Source organism: Labrus bergylta, chromosome 7 (assembly GCF_963930695.1).
Source record: "Labrus bergylta chromosome 7, fLabBer1.1, whole genome shotgun sequence".
Lineage (NCBI taxonomy): Eukaryota > Metazoa > Chordata > Actinopteri > Labriformes > Labridae > Labrus > Labrus bergylta.
This window is the reverse complement of record NC_089201.1, coordinates 12,756,081-12,778,748: the sequence shown is the minus strand read 5'-3', so window position 1 is coordinate 12,778,748 and position 22,668 is coordinate 12,756,081. Positions and strand designations below refer to the sequence as shown.

At 44.2% G+C, this 22,668-nt stretch overlaps 1 protein-coding gene across 1 annotated transcript; it reads right to left on the bottom strand.

Annotated features, from left to right (window-relative positions):
- Window positions 1–1,589: 1,589 nt before the first annotated feature.
- On the bottom strand, window positions 1,590–21,174 carry rpgrip1l (RPGRIP1 like). The gene is made up of 25 exons (XM_020648887.3): window positions 21,094–21,174; window positions 19,167–19,261; window positions 18,799–18,943; window positions 18,025–18,338; window positions 17,528–17,627; window positions 16,900–17,043; window positions 15,885–15,990; window positions 15,454–15,600; window positions 15,136–15,209; window positions 13,237–13,376; window positions 12,995–13,101; window positions 12,216–12,266; window positions 11,893–12,060; window positions 11,525–11,642; window positions 10,597–11,049; window positions 10,320–10,462; window positions 9,204–9,555; window positions 8,164–8,390; window positions 7,698–7,799; window positions 6,973–7,126; window positions 5,661–5,758; window positions 5,030–5,216; window positions 3,690–3,774; window positions 3,259–3,395; window positions 1,590–2,745 (listed from the first exon to the last, which is right to left on the bottom strand). The coding sequence occupies exons 2-25, from the start codon at window positions 19,252–19,254 to the stop codon at window positions 2,600–2,602; spliced, it is 3,786 nt and encodes a 1,261-aa protein (XP_020504543.2). The 5' UTR covers window positions 19,255–19,261; window positions 21,094–21,174; the 3' UTR covers window positions 1,590–2,599.
- Window positions 21,175–22,668: the final 1,494 nt, after the last annotated feature.

The following is a 22,668-nucleotide window of genomic DNA, read 5'->3' as shown; positions in this document are numbered from 1 at the left end:
ACAGAATTTTTCCATTACACTAACTATCTGTTTTAAATCAGCCAACACCTACATACTCAAAACTACAATGTGTAGATAACCCCAGTGCATTACTGCGTAATAATAATAATATGTGCATACACACGTCTATATATATTCACACTCATACTATCACACCAACACTTTAAAGTTACAGGCTCCAGAACAAATTTGCAATCTACTTAAGTACCTCATAATCATGTGCAATACTGCAGCACTTAGCACTTTAATACTTTACCTCCCATAGCAGGAACTTTAAGCACTTTAACTCTGAAAGTATAAACGTGTCTCTGTCTATTAGCGGCAGTTTATTGAGGGTAGCTGCTAATTTATGGTAGCTGTTATTGCCAGACTGCAGTTTTAATGCTAAGATAGGTAAGCCTTCTCTACTTGTTTACAGCAGTAATGCTAAGCTAAGCTAGTATTTTCATCATATTTTCATTCTTAATACTATGGCAGGCTAACTGTTAAACCCTGTCTCCAGCCTTTATGCTAACCCAGGCCAACTGTTTCCCAGTTTTTATTCTTAATGCTAAACTAAGCTAGTCCCCCCCCCCCCCCCCATCCCAGCCTTTAAGCTAAGCTAGGCTGGATGTTTTCCTGTTTCAGGTCATGAATGCTCATCTAAGCTAACTGTTTATCGCCGTTTCCATCCCTAATACTTAGCTAAACTAACAGTTCCCCCTAATTAAATCTCTATGCTAAACCAAGGTAAGTTTTACTTCCAAGTCTTTATGCTAAGCTAGGCTACTCCAAGTTTGTCATTTTAAATAATAAGCCAAGCTAGCTTTGAGCTTTGTCTGCCTTCAATGTTTTTTTATGCTAAACTAGACTAGCTTTTACCCTTTTTTCCTGTCTTTATCCTAAGGTAAGGTAACTTTGTCCACCTGTGTCTAGTCTTAATGCTAAGCCTCGCTACCCGTTTCCCATATCTTGTCTTTATACCAGGCTATTGTTTTGAGTCTTTAAGCTAAGCTAGGCTTGCTGTTTCCCTGTTTCAGGTTGAAATGCTAATCTAAGCTAACTGTTTAGCACTTTTTCCCAGCCTCTATGCTAAACTAAACTAGCAGCTTCCCCTAATTCAAGTCTTTATGTTAAACCAAGATAATTTTCTTACTTCCTAGTCTTTATGCTAAGCTAGGCTAGCCGTTTTCCAACTTTAAATACAAAGCTTGGCTAGTTTTGTCTGCCTTCCAAGTTCTTATGCTAAGCCAGGCTAGCTCTTACCCTCTATGCTAAATCAAGATACACTTTCTTACTTCCCAGTGTTTATGCTAAACTATGCTAGCTGTTTTCCATTTTTTAGTTTTAAATAAGCTATTATTATGCTTTCAGCCTGTATGCTAAGCTAGACTCGCTGTTCAGCACCATTTGTTGTTATATGCTAAGCTAGGCTAGCAAATTTTCCCTGTTTGCAGTATTTATTCTACACAAAGCTAGCTGTTTAGCCCTGTTTTCAGCCTTTAAGGCAGTCTCACAAAACCAAGTTTCTACCTAGTTTTCAGTCTTTATGCTAAGCTAAGTGACATGTTGCCCCTGCTTTAAGTTTATATGCTAACAGTAAGATGACAGAGGTTTGTAACTCATTTTATTAAGTTAAAAACTCATACAAATAAATATTTATAGAAAAAACTCTTCATTAAACCCCATAGAGGAAATCTCTAATTTAAGGCACACAGCTCCCCTTCTTTCTCTGATAAACAAACATTATTATTTATAACAGAACTGTGAGCAGCTCTGGAGAAACACTCGGACTTATTCTGTACAAAACTACATCAAACTGCAGAAACACAAACAGTCCTGCTGCTAACAACTGCAGTAAATATTACATGAGGATCTGCAGACTCACTAACGAGTCTCCTCTGAAATAACTGCAGGGAAGCAACACAGCAAAAACTATAAATTATTGTAACATTTATAAATTAAAACAGTGTACAGTATGTACAAACTTACAGCATCAGTTTAAATCAGATCATTTTCATTTCAAGCGGCCTCACTAGATTTTATATCCGTTAATGTTTATATTGAGTCCTCAATATAAACCTGAAAATCATCATCACATTTATTTACTGAGCAAAGACAGAAGACCTTCATTTCAAGAATCACGATCAGAAGGTTTTAGTGTGAAAAATACAAAAATAAAAACAGTGTAAACTTGGAGCCCTTAAAGGGACATAAATAAGTTACTGGTGCACATCAGAAACTAACCCGTGCTCACGAGGAGGTTTTGTGCATCTCTTATCAGAGAAATCTCCGGCTCACAGAGACGGTGAAACTCCTTTAAGTTCATTTAAGGCAGAAACTCTTCAGTGGACACAAAGTACCTCCTACTGATCCAGAGAAACGTTCTCATTTGAAAGGCAATACCTTCTCATGAGCACAGGGTAGTGTCCTGTGCCCACCTGAAACTTGTTCTGTACATGACCCCTTAGGGCCTCTGTAGAATGTTTCACAAAATAAGGGCAGATTCTCTTTTTTCAAACAAGCTTTACAAAGTTCTCTGTTCACATCTGGAGTCAGTCCTTCAGAAGGTGTTGATCAAATCTGGGTCACACTTTTTCTATCAGATGATGTTGTTTCTTCAGGATGGAGCCAGAGAGATGACCGAGGTCTCCTCCTGGTCCTGCTCCTGCTCTTGGTCCTCCATGATGTCCTGCAGAGCCTCCAGACCCTCCACGGACACGATCAGACTGCCGACCACCTCGCTGCTGTCCTCCACGCCCACCACTGCACACACACACACACACACACAAACACACACTCTCAGGGCTTGATTCACGGCAGGATCATGCATCTTTCCTGCTGCTGAACTGTGTAAATGAGTCACAAAGACACTAAAGGGTTAAATTCTCTCATTACTGTGCCGCAGTGCAAACTGCGGGTCTCTTCATTGCTGCTGTTAGTGTTTGAATTATCCTTCGTGAAGTCTTTTGGAGGATATTTGTCTTTTCTCTGTGAATCAGCCTCATTGTAAAAAGAGTCTCGCCAACTCGCCAACAGGGGGCGCCAACAACCACAAACAGTTAGAGTGAAATAATGGTGGTCAGTGGCGAGTTGGCGGTAACTGCGCCGCAGTATTTATAAGAGATAGGACACTCAAACTTTCCAGTGATCAGGAAAACACTTCCACCCCTGTATGCCTTCAAAATAAAAGCTCTGTAAATAAAGTCTGTAAATATGACTGACATGACTATTATTAATATAACCAGCGTGTGTGTGCGTGTGTGCGTGTGCGTGTACCAGTCAGGGTGGTCTCAGTCAGGTCCTCTCGTCTCTCCAGGATGTCAGGGATTCTGATGGAGGCCACGCCCACATCCTCACACTCTCTCTCCTGTTCCTCTTCCTCTGGAGGCTCGCTCACCACCGTGAACCGGATTCTAACACACAGGCCCAAAACAAACATGAAATGAACTAAACATGCAGCAGAGATTTCATGATGACAGAATGAGCAACAAGTTTAAATGTAATTTCTTTTTTCGTTTCATCACATCTACAGCTGCACAAACACATGATCAACTTCCTGTATCTGTGAGAATGTATTCTATCTTTTATGAAGAGGGAGCAAAGACATGTTTTCCTCATCAGTATCAGCTGTGACTGTTGAACTATGCAGATCTGAATCCAAACACAAAACCCTTCTGCAGCTGGTTAACATGAAAACTAAATCCCACCTCTCCATCGCTGGGTTTCGTCCCTGCAGGACTTCCCTCAGCAGCCGACGCCTCGCCCCGTTGTTCTCTGAATCTACAGGAACCACTGAAGGACACACAGGACGGAGATCACACAGTGAGAAAAAAACACTGAAGGATGAGATTTCTGCTTATGTGTTCAACAAATCTGCTGCAGCTGATAACAAGTTAGCTTAGCATAACATTTACATTTCAGACCCTAAAGTGCAGTTCCTTTAGTGTCCACTACATGCTGTCACCAGAGGCGAATCAGTCCCCATAGAGCCCGATGTTAAAAAGTGCCCGAAGCTGTTGTAGTTTTTGTACCTGTGCTGTAGTTTTTTATACTTTTGTTGTAGTTTCAGTTTTTTAAACCTTTGCTGTTGTTGTAGTTTTTTGTACCTTTGCTGTAGTTGTAGTTTTTATACCTTTGTTGTAGTTTTTTGTACCTTTTATGTAGTTGTAGCTTTTATTCCTTTGTTGTAGTTTTTAGTTCCTTTGTTGTAGTTTTTAGTACCTGTGCTGTAGTTATTTGTACCTTTGCTGTAGTTGTAGTTTTTATATCTTTGCTGAAGTTGTAGTTTTCGTACCTTTGCTGTAGTTGTAGTTCTTTGTACCTTTGCTGAAGTAGTAGTTCTTGTACATTTGCTGAAGTTGTAGTTCTTTGTACCTTTGCTGTAGTTTTTTATACCATTGCTGTAGTTGTAGTTTGTTTGTACCTTTGCTATAGTTGTAGTTTTTTATACCTTTGCTGTAGTTGTAGTTCTTTGTACCTTTGCTGTATTTGTAGTTTTTTATACCTTGCTGTAGTTTTTTTTACACCTTTACTGTAGTTGTAGTTTTTTTGTACCTTTGCTGTAGTTTTTTATACCTTTGCTGGAGTTCTTTATACCTTTGCTGTAGTTGTAGTTCTTTGTACCTTTGCTGTAGCTGTAGTTCTTTTTATACCTTTGCTGTAGTTGTAGTTCTTTGTACCTTTGCTAAAGTTGTAGTTTTCGTACCTTTGCTGTATTTGTAGTTCTTTGTACCTTTGCTGTAGTTGTAGTTCTTTGTACCTTTGCTGTAGCTGTAGTTCTTTTTAAACCTTTGCTGTAGTTGTAGTTCTTTGTACCTTTGCTGTAGTTGTAGTTTTTGTACCTTTGCTAAAGTTGTAGTTTTCGTACCTTTGCTGTATTTGTAGTTCTTTGTACCTTTGCTGTAGTTGTAGTTTTTGTACCTTTGCTACAGTTGTAGTTTTCGTACCTTTGCTGTATTTGTAGTTCTTTGTACCTTTGCTGTAGTCATAGTTCTTTGTACCTTTGCTGTATTTGCAGTTTTCATACCTTTGCTGTATTTTTTTGTACCTTTGCTGTAGTTGTAGTTGATCGTCTTGCCGATGGGGGGTTTGGGCAGGGACAGGGGGGTCTCCTCAGTGGGCAGGTCCAGCAAAGAGTACTCCACAAAAAGACGCACCACGCTGCTGTCCTTCACCACCCGAGACTGCGGCCTCAGGCTCAGAGACACCACCTCCACCCGCACACGCTCCGAGGGCTGACGACCAACGACATGAACATGTCATGAAAGAGAAGTCATGTTCACATTATTGTGGGAAGAAGAAAATGTGTGTGTGTCTGTGTGTGAGTGTGTGTTGTTATGTGTGTGTCTGTGTGATGTTGTGTGTGTGTGTGTGTGTGTGTTGTTACATGTATGTGTTGTTATGTGTGTGTTGTTGTGTGTGTGTTGTTATACGTGTGTGTGTGTCTGTGTGTGATGTTGTGTGTGCGTGTGTGTGCCTGTGTGTGTTGTTATACGTCTGTGTGTGTGTCTGTGTTGTCTTCAGAGAATAATAAATCTGAGCTCCTCACTAACAAACATTCGCTCGTGTGAAAATAAAATCGAAGGGAACAAGAACAGCTGATCTGTGTTTACATGGACTCTGTGTGTGTTAATCCCTGAGCCCTGACAAAGTAAAGTAAACACAGGTGTTTGACTCACCTTTCTCCCCGAGGCCGCTCCCTCAACGATACAGTCATCGCTGTCAGACTGAGTCGATTCACTCTGATCGACTCGGACAGCCAGGGTCTGCTTCTCATCTGAGAGAGAGGGAGAATAAAAGTTTAAAAAGGGAGAAGGAAGTCCTGCTGTGGAAGTTTAGAGCGTGTCCTGTCTCCTGAATCCGGATGTTTAAGAAGCTGAATGAGACGTGCGGTTTGTCGTTAACATTTATGAAGCTGCTCTAAAGATTATTGGCCGCCATGTTAAATATTGATGTCAGCTCTGCTGGAAAAACAAGAACTCACATATTCACCTTCAAGACGCAGCGCAGGGCTTAAAAACACAGAGGCTGTCGAGAGGTCATTAAAAACAAAACCTGTTCAAGCTAAACATAACAAGTGTTTGTAAACAAAGAAATCAATCAATAAACAAACAAACAAACACGTCAGGTAGAGGTGTGTCCTGTCGGAGAATACCTCCAGGTGCAAACACAATCAACTACACCTTTACCTATTCTCCCCGACATCAGAAAATAAAAACAGGGAAATCCAACGGTCAGTCTGAGACTAACCTCGGACAGGAAGCACTCCACTCTAATAATTAGGAACAGACTGAAAAATGTTTTTTTGGGCAGATACTGCAATCGATATATTGGCTGACATCATTCTTTGATCTACGTTTGATCAGATGGCCACTCAACTGGAAAGAGCCACCGCCACCAGCATGCTTCTAATAATCACCAAGGACTTAATGCAAGTCAAGGACACCTTCAGCAGGTAGACCTGCCGCTGCACTGGGCTCAAGTGACGAGACGCCAGCACCTGTGTCGAAGCCGCAGACAGAGAGGAGAAAAAGAGGTGCGCTGCAGGCGAGCACACCCACTCAATGTTGCTGTAATTTGCTGAGATTTTGAAGGGGGGGCTTATCACATTGCCACAGCAATGAACTGCTGTCTGTCACAAATCTTTTATTTACCCCCCCACTGTGGCTGGCAGGCTGAGCAGTCGCTGTTGCAGCAAAGTAACTGAGCATATACATGCATCACTGCTTCACATTGATGATGCTTATTGTAATCCATATAGCGCCCTCTGCGGGTGGCAGAGAAATGCTAGTTCAATACAATGAAACTCAAATGAAAAGCTATCTAACTGGTGAATAAATCTCGTAATATCGCAGAATATCTGTGATAAAATTAGCCGATACTGATAGTCACTGGATAAGCTAATATCGCCTGATATTATCGGCAGGCTGATTAATCGGTCAGATTCTACTCATAATTCATGATAATCTCTTCTAATGAATCCTGTCTCACCCTGGATGATTTCCTCTGAGATATCAGAGTCGTCAGAGACGGACAGAGAGCTGACGGGGACCAGCTGTCCTTCAGACACATGAGACTCCTCCTCCTCCTCCACTTCTTCTTCTTCTGTGGTGTTTTTAGCTGCAGGAGTCGCTTCAGGCTCGATCTGTGAACATCGAAACACACTGTTTATAAAAAGTCACACACCATGGCTCCGTGACTGTTTACATTTAAACTGTAATCACACAGTGACAAGTTCCCTTGTCAGTGTGGGGACAGTAAACATAAACGATCATAACACAAAACGTGCTGTGCATGAAGTCGTGTGTTATCTCTGAAAGCTGTAATCAAAAGATCTTTACATTTTGTTTTGATCTAGAAGGAAGATGAAGCGTTCATAACTCAGAGTCCATATCTGGACTTTATCAGGTAACGTCTGGACACTTATAGCCGACTTGGAAGCTACCGGACTCGACAGTCGACCCAAACCCATGAACCTGTTTGAAACCAGTCCTGTATCTTCTTATGTGATCCAACAACAAAAATCTAAACTCATAGACAAAGCCTGGACTCTTCGCTCATCACGAGTGCGAGAAAGGCCGCTGGTGGATCGGCAGAGCGGCTCCTCCTCCTCCCCCCTCCTCCTATTGAAAGTCATGCTCCTGAGTGTCAGGGACGTGAACGTCCTGCAGAAAAGGTCAGAGGTTAAATGTGAACACAGGACAGCAGAGTCTCACCTGGTGTGTCGTTTCTGCAGCTGATGGATCCACAAACGTGACTCTTTTTGCTGTCAGTCCGTCTCTCACCTGAGGTTTGTGTCTGAGCTTCGGCAGCGGAGCCTGAGGGACAGAAACATAACTTCAGAGGAATCATGTGTGGAAGATAAAAACCTTTACATGTGAGCAGACGAACGAACACAGGAACAGTTTGGAGATCTGTTTCAGGTTTTCTTTTCGTTAATTCACCACCGTGCTGATCACGTTTTCCACACATTCTCACATCTTTAACATTCTGTCTGCACGCCATGTTGTGGTTGGTTCACTCATATCTGATGTTGTGTAGTTGTTTTGTGTATTTGTGTGTGAAAGTCGTAGAACTGAAAAGATTCAATGATTCATTTGATCAGAGCAGCTGATGTTATTTTATATGTGCATGATCAACACCACTTCCTGTTTGTCTGTCATGTTATAATGTTCTCCTTACCTTTGAGGCAGAGACCTCCTGCAGAGAGGAGGAGCCATGATGAAGAGGATCTCTGTCCTCCTGCTGTAGAGCCTCCTCCTCCTCCTCCTCCTCCTCCTCCTGGATGAGCTGGGACTCCTCGGCTGTCAGGATGGATCCAGGTGGAGCGAGGTAGGTGGACCTCCACCTCAGAGTCACCTCGATGTGTCCTGCAGGGAGTCCGGAGGGATCGTTCAGCTCGAACACTCCTGAGGGAAGGACAGGTGAGAGGATCAGACACGTAGAGAGAAAACAGGACGGTCTGTTGTTGGGCTCTTTCCTCTAAACACACCCAACAGTACCGCCATCCTCCAGCATGAAACCAAAACAAACTGCTGTTTGGCCACACCTCCTCCATACTGAAGCCTACGCTCTCCTCCAGAGACACACCTCCAACCCCCCTCCAACCACATTCACACAAACTCGAGCATAAGCAGCGGACAAAACTGTCCTCATCTCTAACTGCGTTGTTGTTGTGTTAGTGTCTAATGTTAGCGCTCTTTAGTTAGCTCGTAGCTTCACATTGCTTGTGGTCTGCATTGTTGTGTTAGCATGCTAATGTTAGTGCTCTTTAGTTAGCTCGTAGCTTCACATTACTTGTGATCTGCATTGTTGTGTTAGCATGATAAAGGTTTGCGCTCTTTAGTTAGCTCGTAGCTTCACATTGCTTGTGGTCTGCATTGTTGTGTTAGCATGCTAATGTTAGCGCTCTTTAGTTAGCTTGTAGCTTCACATTGCATGTAAACTGACACAGAATCAACGTGATCTTAAAACTCTTACTAACATCCAAATAATCAGTGAGTATGTTCTTCTACTTCTCTCTAGTTCTTGACTAAAACAGCTTTTATACACAAGGGGAGGAGCCGGCCGTCTGTCCATGTAAACACGGCGCTAACAACAACACAGCCAGCGGGACTCGAGCTTCTCACTCATTGTAGACAGTCATGACTCAGAGACATTCCTGTTACAAATGAGTTAAAGTTCGATTGAAGCCTCAGAGGTCACACAGAGTAAACCCTCACCAGAGACTTCTTGGTCCTGAATGAGGGGCTGCAGAGGGACTCGGGCCTTCCCCATGTACGTGTCCATTCTCTCCTCTTTATAGTCGAACACGTAGACCTGCAGGAGCTCGGTCTGCAGGTACTGGTGCAGGCCAGAGTCCATGTGGACCGAGTAGGACTTGGTGTCGTTGAAGTCCGGATGTCTACAGTTGTGGATCGTGGTAGTCGGGTAATCAGGGAAGTCGTAGAACTTGTAGACCACGTAAGGACTGGGCTGATCCGAGTTTGTTGACTTCAGGTCTCTGCAGATCCGCACAGAGACGAGGATCTCGTTCAGACCATCGCTGCTGCTGCTGCTGGAGGGGGAAGGAGGCTGTGAGGGAGACAACACAAAGAAGAGAAGTTATGAATTCACTCTTAAGCTCTTCAACAGACATGGTCGACTAGACTACACTGTTGTCCCGATTTTTGTTTTCGGTCGCCTAGCAACGATGATTTGCGTACTGTTAGTTCGCCCTACCCTGCCGCGAGCGCAGCGCACAATGCATCCTATCTGAAAGGCCCTTAAAGAGCCCATATTATGCCCTTTTTGGGGTTCGCATATTCAATCTATGTACCTACTTTTGTACGATAGCTTAAGTCCGAAAAAAGTGTCTGTTTTCATGTACTGCTCCTCCTTGCTCCCTCTACGCTCTGAGTCCGTCAGCTACGCTCTGCTGTGCCCCCACTGTTAGATCCCACATGGGCCAAGTCTGCTCTGATTGGTCTGCCGATCCGCTCTGTCATTATTGGTCAGTTGCTCAGCACACATCTCGGAAATTTCAACATGAGCTGCTGGGCTTGCCACAACGAGCCAATGGACTTAGATCAGTGATCTCACACTGACAATGACGCCGCACTGACAAATTTTTCTCGAGGGGTCTAGAACTGAGCGTTACATGCGGCTAATGCTACAGCTAACAGGAGGACGTAGGAGAAGCCGCGTTTCCGCAGACTTTGACTTTCAAACTTCATGATGATGTAACAAAGTCCGGATGGTCGCTGCTTTCTGAGATTCCAGAAGCACAAACTCATCAGAAATAAAAAGAAATGAAGGTCAGGTCTCTTCTAAAGCGGTGAAATGAGGCGTTCAGGTACCTGTGTGTGCTGGGTCAGAGCAGTGCTGATGAAGCCCACAGCCTTCAGCCTCTCTCGGTACAGACATATGGTCTCCGTCATCGGGATCCTCAGTCTGAGCCAGAAATCCAACGAGCCAAACGAGCGGCACTCATCAGACAGACCTGAGACAGAAACACAAACCATCCATTCAGACTACAGAGGCCGGTACAGGACTCTGTTTGGTCCTGGATTCAAGTCTCCAGAGAGAATCACCAGAACCTGAAGCAGCCTCCTCTGAATCTGAAAAGTCACTCACCTATCAGCGGTATGGTCCCGTGAACTCTCCCGTCCTGCTCCAGCAGCTGCTGCAGGTGGAGCTGGCCGCGGGCCAGAGTCCTCCAGTCCAGACCCAGAGCCTGGTGCAGCTCCACGGTCACCGACTGTCTGTGCAGGTAGTTTAGGAGCTCGTTGTCCACGCTCAAGACGTACCGGGACGTGAAGCCGTACGTGGGTTTGAGTCCCGTCACCACGGGGGTGGAGTGCAGCTCGAACACATAGAAGGAGTAGGTGCAGAAGGTGGAGGGTTCGGAGTCTCCCAGAGCGTCCAGAGCGTCTGCAGACAGAGATGCTCCCACGATCTGCAGCTCCAGGAGGTTCTCTCCTCGCTCCAGGTGAAGAGTCTCATCCAACGCTGCTGCTTCCTCCTCGCCAGTCACGTCCGGTTTGAACACGTAGGTTTTTGTCCCGTAGGCGATTTCTCTGAGATGAGCTGCAGAGCAGACGCAGGAAGGGAACGCTTCAGAGATAAATACATGTGATGAAGACGGAGGAGCGCTGAGAAACCTAGTCAGAACTATCTTCAAGTATTTCTTTGTTTTGTTTTGTTTATTTATTTGATTAATTTCTTCTTTCCTCTCTCTTCTTGCTCCTTGTCCTTGTATGCATGAGTGTGAATGAGACTCCTGGGTAAACGACTGTGAAAACAGACCACCTTCAGAGTGGGAATAGGATTCCTGACTGGGATTGGTTGGGGGCGGGGTTTATCAGGAATGGGCGGGAGAAGTCAAGAGTGCGGTTTAAAAGAAGACCACAGTACAATCTCAACTCTCAACTATATGTGTTCTTATCCTCTGAGCAAACCAATAAAGAGATTTTGGGAGAAACCTTGTGGTGTTTCTGAGGAGCGTGCACACAGAAACCTGAGCTGTGTGCTGTAGATGGTCATTATCAGTGTGTACGGGTACCTTCCAGTTTCTTGATCTTTGACGCCCGCGTGTCGAGCAGCTGAGCTTGTCGCTGCAGCTTCTGCTCGTTTTCCACTCGGTCAGCATCCCTCTTCTTCATCACGGCCTCCAGCTCAGCCTTCATCACCACCCAGGAGAGAGACGGAGCAGTTTAGTTTGACACGTGGACTGTCTCTGTGCACACAAAGCTTCCAAACTTTCAGTCCCAGTTTGTAAGAAACTCTTATTGTGATCCTCAGATCTGTACATCCAGTTACTTCAGCCCACTACTACCTCACACTTATCATCAGTTTATAAAATCCATCAAACAGCACAGGTGAAAAAGAAGAACAGAACTGAAGTAAACCAGTGTGCAGCTGAGCCCTCACCTTGTAGTCCCTGCAGATCCTGCTCTCCATGCTGAGCAGGTTCCTGGTTTTCTGCAGCTCCTGGATGGTTTCAGCGTGAGCCGCTCTCAGCTCTCTGACTGAGCTCGACCCGTCCTCCGCCTCCTCCTTCAGGAAGCCCAGATCTCCGCTCTGCTGGGACCTACGAGTCTGTCAGAACCCAACGAAAAAAGGACGTCAAGAATATGTCATACTGGAGGCTCATTTAAACGTGAACATCATAGACGTCAGAAAACACACGTCACAAAGACACCACTTAAACCTCTGCAGTGATAGAATAAAATAATGATGAAGCTCTGACTGACCTTGACGAGCAGCAGAGCCTCGGTGAGCTCAGACACGTCATACTCGCTCTCCTTTGAACAAAGAAAAACAGGATCCACGTTAAAGTCTTCACATGGAGTCACACAGAAGAACTACAGATCCCAGGGTCAGAGCGATGAGAGCCGTTTCCCTAGCAACCGTCGCTCTTCATAGTAACAAGCCGTCAGTTATCAGACTGTTGCTGTGGGCCAATCAGAATCAAGTATTTAAAGCTGCTGTGTGATAAAAAGTTGGAATAAATGATCTGAAACCTATAAACTTGTTTAAAAAGTGGCTGCAGGTTGCTGTGTAATATTTCCTCACTCTCTCTCTCTCTCCGTTTGTTCAAAGCATATATATATATATATATATATATATATATTTTCTCCTTTTCATCAAAACAAGTTACTTGTTCTAAATCCACTCTGATCCTGTATTTGATCATGCCAATAAATCCCTCTATTTCAGCCCTGCTCAGAACAGGCTGTTTCTGTGTCTGTACCTTTAAATGTAAATGAGCTGTGTCTGACCACGCCCCCTCTCTGGAAGGGCTTGGGTGTCTCGAGCTTTCTTGCTCCATGTTCTATTGTTTACGTGAGAAGGCAGACTCAGAGGGCAGAACAAACACCTAGCTGTGGGAGTGTCACCCATCTGGGGGAGGGGTTACTGCCCTTTGTGATGTCATGAAGGGGAAATTGAAAAGTGAAGGTGGGAGTGTCTGGTGGGTGTGACCTGCAGCTGCCTCCAGGGTTGTCACATGATGTGTGGAGGATTTTCTTACGTTGCTGTAAAACTTGAGTCGATCATTCAGCTCGTCGATCTGCTGCTTCTGCTCCAGAAACCGGACATGAAGTTTCTTATTGTCTTCAGTCAGCTTCTCGCTGATGTCTGAAACAACATCTGAATTATTAAGATGATCAACACGTGCAGCAGATAGTCTTCTTTAACCGGGGATAAATTAGAATCCAATCAGAGATGATTAACAATGATGGAAGCACAGAGTTGAAACATTTAGCACAGTACCTCTCTCTGCCTTGATCTTGTCCAGGATCTGGTTCTTGTCGACGAGGTCGGCCTGCAGCGCCGTCTCCAGCTGAGCGATCTGAAGCTTCAGCTGCTGCTCCTGAATCTGCCACTTCTGCTGACGAGACATGTCCAGCGCACTGAAGCGTACGTGGGGAGAAAACAGATGCAGACACCACGGGAGCGTTCAGTTTGTAGAAAGGGTTAATCATAAGAACTGAGCAGTTGGCAGACATGCAGCTCTGAATGCCTGATTCATGTTTTTATGATTATCAGCTACGATCTCGGTCACTGCACGCTGAAGGTTCTGGGTAGGAACAAAGGTATTGGGCTAAAGGGTAGAAAACTTGCTGGCTGTGCGCTCTGAAGCGTTTGCATGAAGTGTGTAGCCTCCCTCTCAGACAGGCTCTGGAGGACAGGATATTATAAACTATTACAACGCATTCAGTAAACAACCAAGTGGAAACAGAACACTCTGCTATCTACGAATTGACCCCAAAGACATGAACTATGACCGAAACCAGTCTCTGCAAAGTCGTAAAATTGACCATCTGTGGAAAGTACTGCTGGAAGACTGATTAAACCACAGCGTTCAATTCTGCATCAAATGAACATTTATGTCTTTCTTCATCTAGATATTTGTAATTGTCACATTGAATGTATTATAATCATCTTTTTAAACTCAAAATCTGATGTTCAGAATAGGAATAAGAGTTATAATAGTTTTAATAGGAATTTGACGTGGAGTGCTATTGCCATCTAGTGTTAGAATATCCATGAATATGTAACCTTCATAATTATACATTTAGACGTGTTATAAAGCATACTCTTTGATATTAGCTATAGAAGGTGTTATTTAAAAGACACCAATTTCTTTTCCTACTTTATTAATATGTCTTATTAAGAATGTTGACTGTATAACATGGTTTTGTTCACCTACAGACGGGATTGACTGAGGATGTTCCCAGGTGGTTTGATTTTCATCTCAACATGAATCTGATAGAAATGTTTGTCTAAATATATGACGTGAACCTACATCAACGTGGATCTGATAGAAATAATGTCTAAATGAATGTATGGTGACGTATCTATGTTTAGATTCTTATTCTTAATCTTATTGAGTAAACTCAGTTTAATTTAAACAATTGTCCGCCGGTCAGAGAGGGAGTGACCCTTCTCCTGCAGGGCTCCCTCTTTCTCCCGCAGCTGATAAGAGTTCACACTCAGCTCAGATCTCCAGTTTTAGTTTAAGGTTTTTTAGAGCTTCAGCTTCTTGCTCGCTTCTCTTCGGACTTCAGTCCGAATCACTTCTTTTAAATTTGTACCGTAGAGATGACTCTCTGCCGAACTTTTATTTTCAACGCACATTTTTGTAAACATCAATTCTTTCTGGCTCAAGCAAGGCTTTTGAACTTTCTTCTCTAAAGTCTTTGCTCTTCAATTTTGAACGCCAATTACTTAGTTTGGATTCATTGAGATGGCCATCAGGTTAATCTGAACTGGAAATCGACGTATCAAAAGACTCTTTGATATTTTGTATGACCAACACTGCTCCGTTACTTTTTACTGCATATTTTATATTTCAGATCGTTTATTTCTCAATCAGACACGGAGCAAGGAGGATGAGGGGACAAGACACGATCTGTAGGAGACGAAACTACGGGGAATATCAAACATTTGAAAAAAGAGCGCCGCTGACGTCGACCGCTCCTTTCTGAAAAGTTGAAAGATTTTCAAAAGGCGGAGCGGTCAGAAAAAGACATTGTGCGCTGGGTTTTTTCTCCAGACGGCCGCATGCTGCTGGGAACGCTCTCTCCTCATTGTGAATAATGTAAAAGTTGCCGGCGCTCAGAAAAAGGCGCTAGGTGGACACGGGGCCTCAGACCTGATGTTGTTTACCTGTTGAGCAGTTGGTGGTTGTTGTCCTTCAGCAGGTCTCTCTCCTGCTCCACCTCACTGATTCGCTCCTGAAGCTGCAGAAAAAAACAAAAAAACGGAGATCAGATTCATTCAAATGTTTTTTTCAGTTTGACTCTCAGAGCCGCCGTGACTGTCAGCCGACCACTGCAGCGTCAGGACACGTTCTGTTTACAGGTGAGAACAGAATGAATGTGTGTTTCAAACTCTGGAGGTCTAAGCTCCTCCCACAAACACCTGCAGCCTGTTAGAGAGACAGTCTGTGACGGGAAGAATCAGCATCCCGTCTGTCTGACTCACCTGCTCCATCTTTAACTTTGAGATGTTGGAGCTCTGCAGACGTTTCTCCAGCTCCACACTCTTCATCCTCTCCTCCTTCAACTGAGCCGACAACTCGTCCACTTTCAGCATCGCCGCGTCGTGACTCGCCTTCAACGTCCGCTGACTCTGAAACACACACCTTCACGTTTCAGGACAACACACATCACATAGATGAAATACACAAGGGAGAGGAAAGGAGAAGAAGGCAGAGGAGGATAGATAAAAAACAATAAGGGACTGAACCAAAGACTCAGGTGGTCAGCGTGATGCATGTGTGTCTGGCGAGCACACACACATCCTGTTCAGAAGATCAGTGGGCCTCAGAGTCAGCAGGTAGCTGTTGTGTCTCCTCCTCCTCCTCACAGGTGTTCAGGTGCAGGTATTGATCATGATTGGATAAATCTCTTCACCTCCTGGATCTGTAGAAATCTGCCCTCCAGCTCGGTGACCGTGTTCGATCTGTCCGTCAGCTGCTTCTGCAGTTTGATCATCGTTACGTTACTGCTGACGTGAGACCTGAGGACACACACACACACACACACACACACACACACACACACACACACACACACACACACACACACACACACACACACACACACACACACACACACACACACACACACACACACACACACACACACACACACACACACACACACACACACACACACACACACACACACACACACACACACACACACACACACACACACACACACACACACACACACACACACACACACACACACACACACACACACACACGTTACTGTAAGGAACTGTGTGTGGTATAGGTAGGTAGGTGTGTGTCTTCCGTCTGCTGCTCCAAACAAACAGGATCAATAGTTCTGCTCAGACTAAGTCAATGTTTTAGAGAGGCTGCAGACACACACACATCTCCAACACAACTCACTGATTTATTTATGTTTTCATAGTAGAACAAGAAGCTCACGGAGAAGGCGGAGGCGCTCTCAGATCGGACCGCTGTGAGCGGCTCTCAAACCCGTTCATGTCTACGTGGTGCGCAGCGCAAACCGTATCTGCTACGAGCTGAGCACAGTTCTTACTGTCCGTGCACGGTGCATAGAACCTACAACAAACTTAGGCGCAGCGCTCTGTGACAACACCTCAGCGCGTCCAATGAGAGGGAAGATCAGATCACAACAAACAGGGTCCCACACGTCTTAAAGACCTGCCGGGACATCAGAGAGAGAGCTCTAGTTTAAAGAACTGTCAGACAGTTTGGGCGTACCAGGTGTGTTTCAAACAGGAGCAGAAATGTGTGGCGTGTTCATGAAGCGCTCGTTATAGAGCTGCAGCTCCTGGACGAGACTAAACTCCCACATAGTGTTGAATTATTCTGAAAGAGTACATACACGTCTCTGAAAGTGTGTCTGTGTTTGTGAATCTTGGAACACTCACCTCAGTTTGGAGGTCTGCTGCTGTCGGGCCTGTAGGAGGCTCTCCTCGTACTCCTCCTCCTTCCTCCTTAGCTCCTCCCTCAGCAGCTCTGACGCTCCCTCCACCTCCTCCATGTGGCTCCTCTGCAGCTCCATCATATTCTCCCTGATGACCGGACACATGACCGTGATGACCGTGTGTGCAGACGAGGCAGCTGCTGAAGCTGGACTGATCTACTGTGTGTGATTATGTTCTATTGTTCTTTTTGTTTGTTCGTGTTAAAACGTCTCTGATCTTTGCAGCTAAAGTCAGAAGTGTTCATTCAGTTCTGGACGGAGCGGGTCGATGATGTGAGATCACTAAAACAGAAACAACTTTAAGATGGCGTTTGATCTGGGCACACGCCTCATTAGTCCTGTGTGCACTCTAAGACGTTTTTTACTTCTAAAATTTTGAAAACTTCTCGACTGTGGAGAAAATGAAGCTGTTGTTCCTTTAAGATTTCTAACAACTACAAATCAAAACATTTGATCGAGTACAAAAGGAGTGACTTTTTAACCAGCTCAGTTTGACCTCAGTTTGATGTCTGATGAGCAGGTGTTTGCTGAGTGTACAGTAGAATAACTACAAGCAGCACTGCAGGACTCACAGGTTGCGGATCTCGGCCCGGGCCTCCTCCAGCAGGTTGTGTCCGTATCGAGGTAAGAGGCCGGTGGGGGGTCTCCCTGCTCCCTCCAGACTCCTCGTACCTGCAGGAGAGACGGACAAAGGGCGAGGAGGATAACGAGGCATGTTATTGTAATAAACTACTGAACACAGAGGTTTGGAAGTTTTCACATTATGATCTCGATATGTTAAAATCAGGATGACATGAATGATGGTCTCCAGCAGCTGGAGCGCTGGCAGCCGTATTGCCTGTGCATTGAGACGCTTCTTTAAAGACGATGTCAGCTTGTTCATTTCTGCACTCAGATAAGATTCATCCACAGAAAGGTACCCTGTAAACGTAAACTGTGACGGGCTGAGTTCAGAGGTCATTCATGTGTTAATGGAGGTCACTAGATTCTGACGCTCCGTTAACTAGATCAAATAAACACAACACAACGAGTGCTCTGATATTAAAAACACTTCACATGTGGGACTCACTCTTTGGTCGTGTGTGAGACGGAGACGAGGCGTCGTCACGCAGTCTCTTTAACCCCGTGTTCACTCGAGACGGGACATGTCCATACGCCGTCGGCCTCCGACTCTGAGAGTTAATGAGATGCTGTTTGGCCACCAGGAGGCGCTGTTTCAGTCCCTCGTTCTCCCCCTGCAGGGCCCGCACTTTCTCCTGCAGCTCCTCCATCATTTCCTCCATCTCCACGTCCCGAACCTTTGAGACCGGCTGAGCTCCGCCCACCGCCAGCTGCTCCATACGACCACGGTCCTTCACCAACCGCATCAGCTTAGTGCCCAGTCTGAGGGAGGAGGAGGAGGAGGAGAGGAGGAGGAGGAGGAGAGGAGGAGAGAGAGGAGGAAGAGGAGGAGGAGAAGGAAGAGGAGGAGGAAGAGTAGGAGGAGGAGGAGGAGGAGGAGAGAGAGGAGGAGGAGGAAGAGGAGGAAGAGGGGAGGAGGGGGAAGAGGAAGAAGAGGAGGATGAGGAAGGGGGGGAGGAGGAGGAGGAAGAAGAGGAAGAGGAGGAGGAAGAGGAGGAGGAGAGGGAACAGTAGGAGGAGGAGAGAGAGGAGGAGGAGGAAGAGGAAGATGAAGAGGAGGAGGAGGAGGGGAAGGAGGAGGAGCAGGAGGATGAAGAGGAGGAGGAGAGAGAAGAGGGATTAGGAAGGGGTTGTAGTAGAAGTACAGGTGTGTGTGTGTGTGTGTGTGTGTGTGTGTGTGTGTGTGTGTGTGTGTGTGTGTGTGTGTGTGTGTGTGTCTCACTTCTTGATCTTGTCGTCCTGTTTGTTGACGTGCTGTTTGAGGAGCAGAGTCTCCTCGTTGAGCCGCAGGAACCGGTCCTCCAGCTCCTCCCTGGACACTCGCGAGATGTCCTGACGCATCCGAGCATTTTGGTACAGCGATGGATCTGATTCATTAAAACAAACCGGATTATGTATTTTTCTAGGAGCTGAAGGTTAAAATACACTGCATGGAGTCCAAACAGAGACAGGTGATGAGAGGAAACAACACATTAACTACATTCACGATATACGACTCATTCAAACAGCTTAATCGTCTCTAACCACGATGATGACATCACAGGTTAGGATCTGACCATGTGTATAATCATGTGTGGAGTGAGGACAGACCGTGTGGAGCTGCAGGAAGTCTGGACAGATTCACCGTGACGTCTCTGACCGGCATGTCTGCTGCCGTGTCGTCCAGCAAAGTCGACATTTTCAACCTGAAGATGATCAAACAACACAAAGTTTAAAAGTCTGTAAATCAGTGCAGCCTCAGTGACTTCAAGGCGTTTGGCCCGACAACGTTAAAAAACGACTTATTTAAACTCAAGATGAAGAGACGAGCGGCTGGACGTCACCTGAGTCTTCTCTGACTCTGAAGGCCTTCAGCTTTAACGTGACTCAGAGCCTTTCATCTCAACATGATTCAACAGATTTTTTTAGAAGGACTCTCCTACTGTCTTCACATTGTTTTAATATACTAGGGAACATCAGGGTACGGCAGAGGATCAGGGACAAACATGAGAAATAAGTCAGAAAGAGAGGAGGAAGGTTTTTGGCCATTGTGCACTTTGAGAGAAAATAAAAGACGACATGTTGAGAAAAAAGTTTTTAAAATGCCGAAATATAAAAACTGTCAAAATATTGAGAATAAAGTTGAAAAAATAATTTTGAAACATTTTGACTATTTCTCGACAATTTCTCTCAAAGAGCTTTTTGGGCAAGAATCTTCCTCTCATTTTCTATTCCTCATGTTTGTCCCTAATCCTCTGCCGTATCTAGAGAGCTGGTTCTGTACCTTTAAACTTTCAAAATGTCAGAAAAACAAGGGAAATATCGGGAATTAAGTTGAAATATCGAGATATAAAGTCAATAAGATGAAATGGTATGGAAAATACAATATTGAGAATAAATCTGAAATGTGGAGAATTAAGCTGAAATACAGTTTCATGACATTTGGACTTTATTCTCAACATTTTAACTCTTTTTTTTCAAAGAGCATGATGGACAAAAATCTTCCTCCTCTCGGTTTTTATTCTTCATGTTTGTCCCTAATCCTCTGCCGTATCGACGGAGCTGGTTCTGAAATTTGACACCTTTGGAAATATCGGGGAAAAAGCTGAAATGTCAAAAATAAAGTTAACTTAGAATTTCAAGAATAAAGTCGAATTGTCAGAAAGATTGTAGAAATATAGTGAATTGAGATAAAATGTAATTTCGAGAAGACATTTTAAATGTGGAGAATAAAATACAAAAAAAAATTCTCGACATATTTTTAAAAGCGAATTATCTCAGTTTTTATTCATCATGGTAGTCCTTAACTCCTCTGCCATATTGAGGGAGCTAGTTGTGAAATTTTACACATTTCAAAATATCGAGAAAAGTCTAAATGTCAAGAAAAGTTGTCAAAATGTTGAGAATAAAGTTGAACTGTCGGGTACAAAGTTAAAACAGAGTTAAGAGAATAAAGTTAAATGTTGAGAAAAAATAGAAAGTTGAGAATAAAGTCTAAATGGTGGCATTAAAGTTAAAGTCCCTAATCCTCTGCCGTACTCTCCATCGTTTGGTTGAGGCATCACGTAGGGAGCCGGGAGCTGAAATATGTTCTGTAATCTGTTTTGTTTCTGTGCCGAACTTAAGTCCCGAGCTTTATGATTCTTTAATGAGTTTAAATAAATGATTAAGAGATCGAGTAACGTAACGTCGGCCGGTGAATCAGACGGTGGTCCGGCGTCACATCCTGTGCACTGATTTAAAACAATATCTCAGGTGTTTAAACAAATCTACACATCCAGCAGCACGTAAACATATTTCTTTAAAGCTAAGATGATTGAGTAAAGATTAAAAAAACATGAGGTTTTAGGTGTTTTAGGGACTGAGTGACTCAAATATATTCAACGAGCGCCGTTAGCTTTCTAGCTAAACTTTGCCCTCCTGAGGCAGCTAATCGCTAACTAGCTGCATTTCTTCCTCAGATATCACAACAGTAATCCATATTTATTCATATTTCACGAATTAAAATCAAACTACACATTTTAGAACGATTTCTTACCTTTTAAATAGAGTTTATTCAGCCTAGAGTGACGGTTGCTACCGAAAACATAACAGTTCATGTCGTTATGCTGCAGCTGCGCATGCGCCGTATGAGTTGATTTGTGGGAGATGTAGTTTTCTCTCAACAGACAGCATATTTTTCACTTTAGAGACTTTTTCTTGCTTTATTTTCACCATAAACAGGTTTTACTTTCACTCTACAGGTGTAAGAATATTTATGACTCTTTTATTTAATTGGAAAACTCTAATAAAGGAATATAAATAGTGATTTTCTTCACTTTAGTTTGATTTTTGTACGTCTAACTTCAGTTTTTTTGTCCTTGTTACTGAATTTCTAGTTCAAGTTATTTTTATTAGTCAAATGCACAACATAACAGGCAAAGCATTCATAGCTGGCAATGACATTTTTGTGTTCCAACTCTCCTTAACAATGCAAAAATAAAAAATAGTATAGAAGATAAGAGTAACAACGTACAGTGCAATTAAGAACCATGTGGACTTTCTATGGACTTTGCCTTAGCAGTGCTTCCTCTGTGTGCATCTATCAGCTCTATTTGAGCTGCTTACATTATCTTTTACCCATGACAATGCTTCAGTAGGGATACCGGGCCAATTTGAAGCCTCTGTCTGCTCTGACTTTACATGTAGGCGTATTTATGAGCAGCTCTCTTGTATACATACATCCTGGTGTATTTGACAGGCACGCTGTCAGCTGTCTGCCCTTCATGAATTGGCGATGGGTCTAATTTAGCGGCCTGAGATGAGTGCTGGTGCTGGACAGAATGAGTTCAGTCTACATGTCAGCCTCCTGGTTCCCTGCACACGCTCGTTGGGCCGTGACAGTCTCCCATCACTGCTGCTCCTCCCAGCCCAAACCTTTGACCCCCTCCCTGCTCCCTCTCTGCAGGCCGGGACGCCGCGGTGAAATGAAGAGTGCGTCTGTCAGAGAGTCAGCCTGTCGTTGAAACCCATGATGCCTGCCGACCTTTTGTTCAGCAGGCCGTGCCCGCCTCAGAGCAACAACTGTCAGAGGCATGATCAGAGGAGCATGGAGGCAGAGTCTACCTCCGTCTCAGATCTCACAGATTGTGATATAAACAGATTCACCCTGAACAGTTCAGACCTGTCTGATGTTAGACGATGCATCATCTGAATATGAGTAAAGATACTTTAATACTTTTTCAATACCACGTTTTAAAACAACAGAAAACTCTGTTATTATTTAAACGATCCAAAGTGAAAAGTGCAGAAGCTATTTCATAAGGAAGGTGCAAAAGCTGCAGGTAACTCCCAAATTGCACAGAAACATTGGTAAAAAATGTCTTGGGATTAAGACTTAGCCACCGCGTCTTTAACTTTCTATGACCCCCCCTTGTGCTCCCTGGAAACATCTGATGGAGCTGGAGAGGACCCACGGTTGCCGAAGTTTTTTTTGCAATTTAGACATCAGTGTGCAAGAATTTATCCGCAATTTCTGGTTATAAAAAACAAGATAATACCCAGTATTGGGGGTCTAGAATGGTGTTTTTCAAAGTGGGGGACCCCACCCAGCAGGGTGCCCTAGGGGGGTGTT

Bases quoted from the DNA above. Each gene is read 5' to 3' on its own strand.
- rpgrip1l (XM_020648887.3), bottom strand. From the start codon at position 19,254: ATGTCGACTTTGCTGGACGACACGGCAGCAGACATGCCGGTCAGAGAC. The intron at 15,210-15,453 runs GTGAGTCAGACA...TTTTTTCTGCAG, and splicing joins CAAAGTTAAAGATGGAGCAG to CTTCAGGAGCGAATCAGTGA. The intron at 12,267-12,994 runs GTAAGAAAATCC...CTTTGTTCAAAG, and splicing joins GACTCAAGTTTTACAGCAAC to GAGAGCGAGTATGACGTGTC.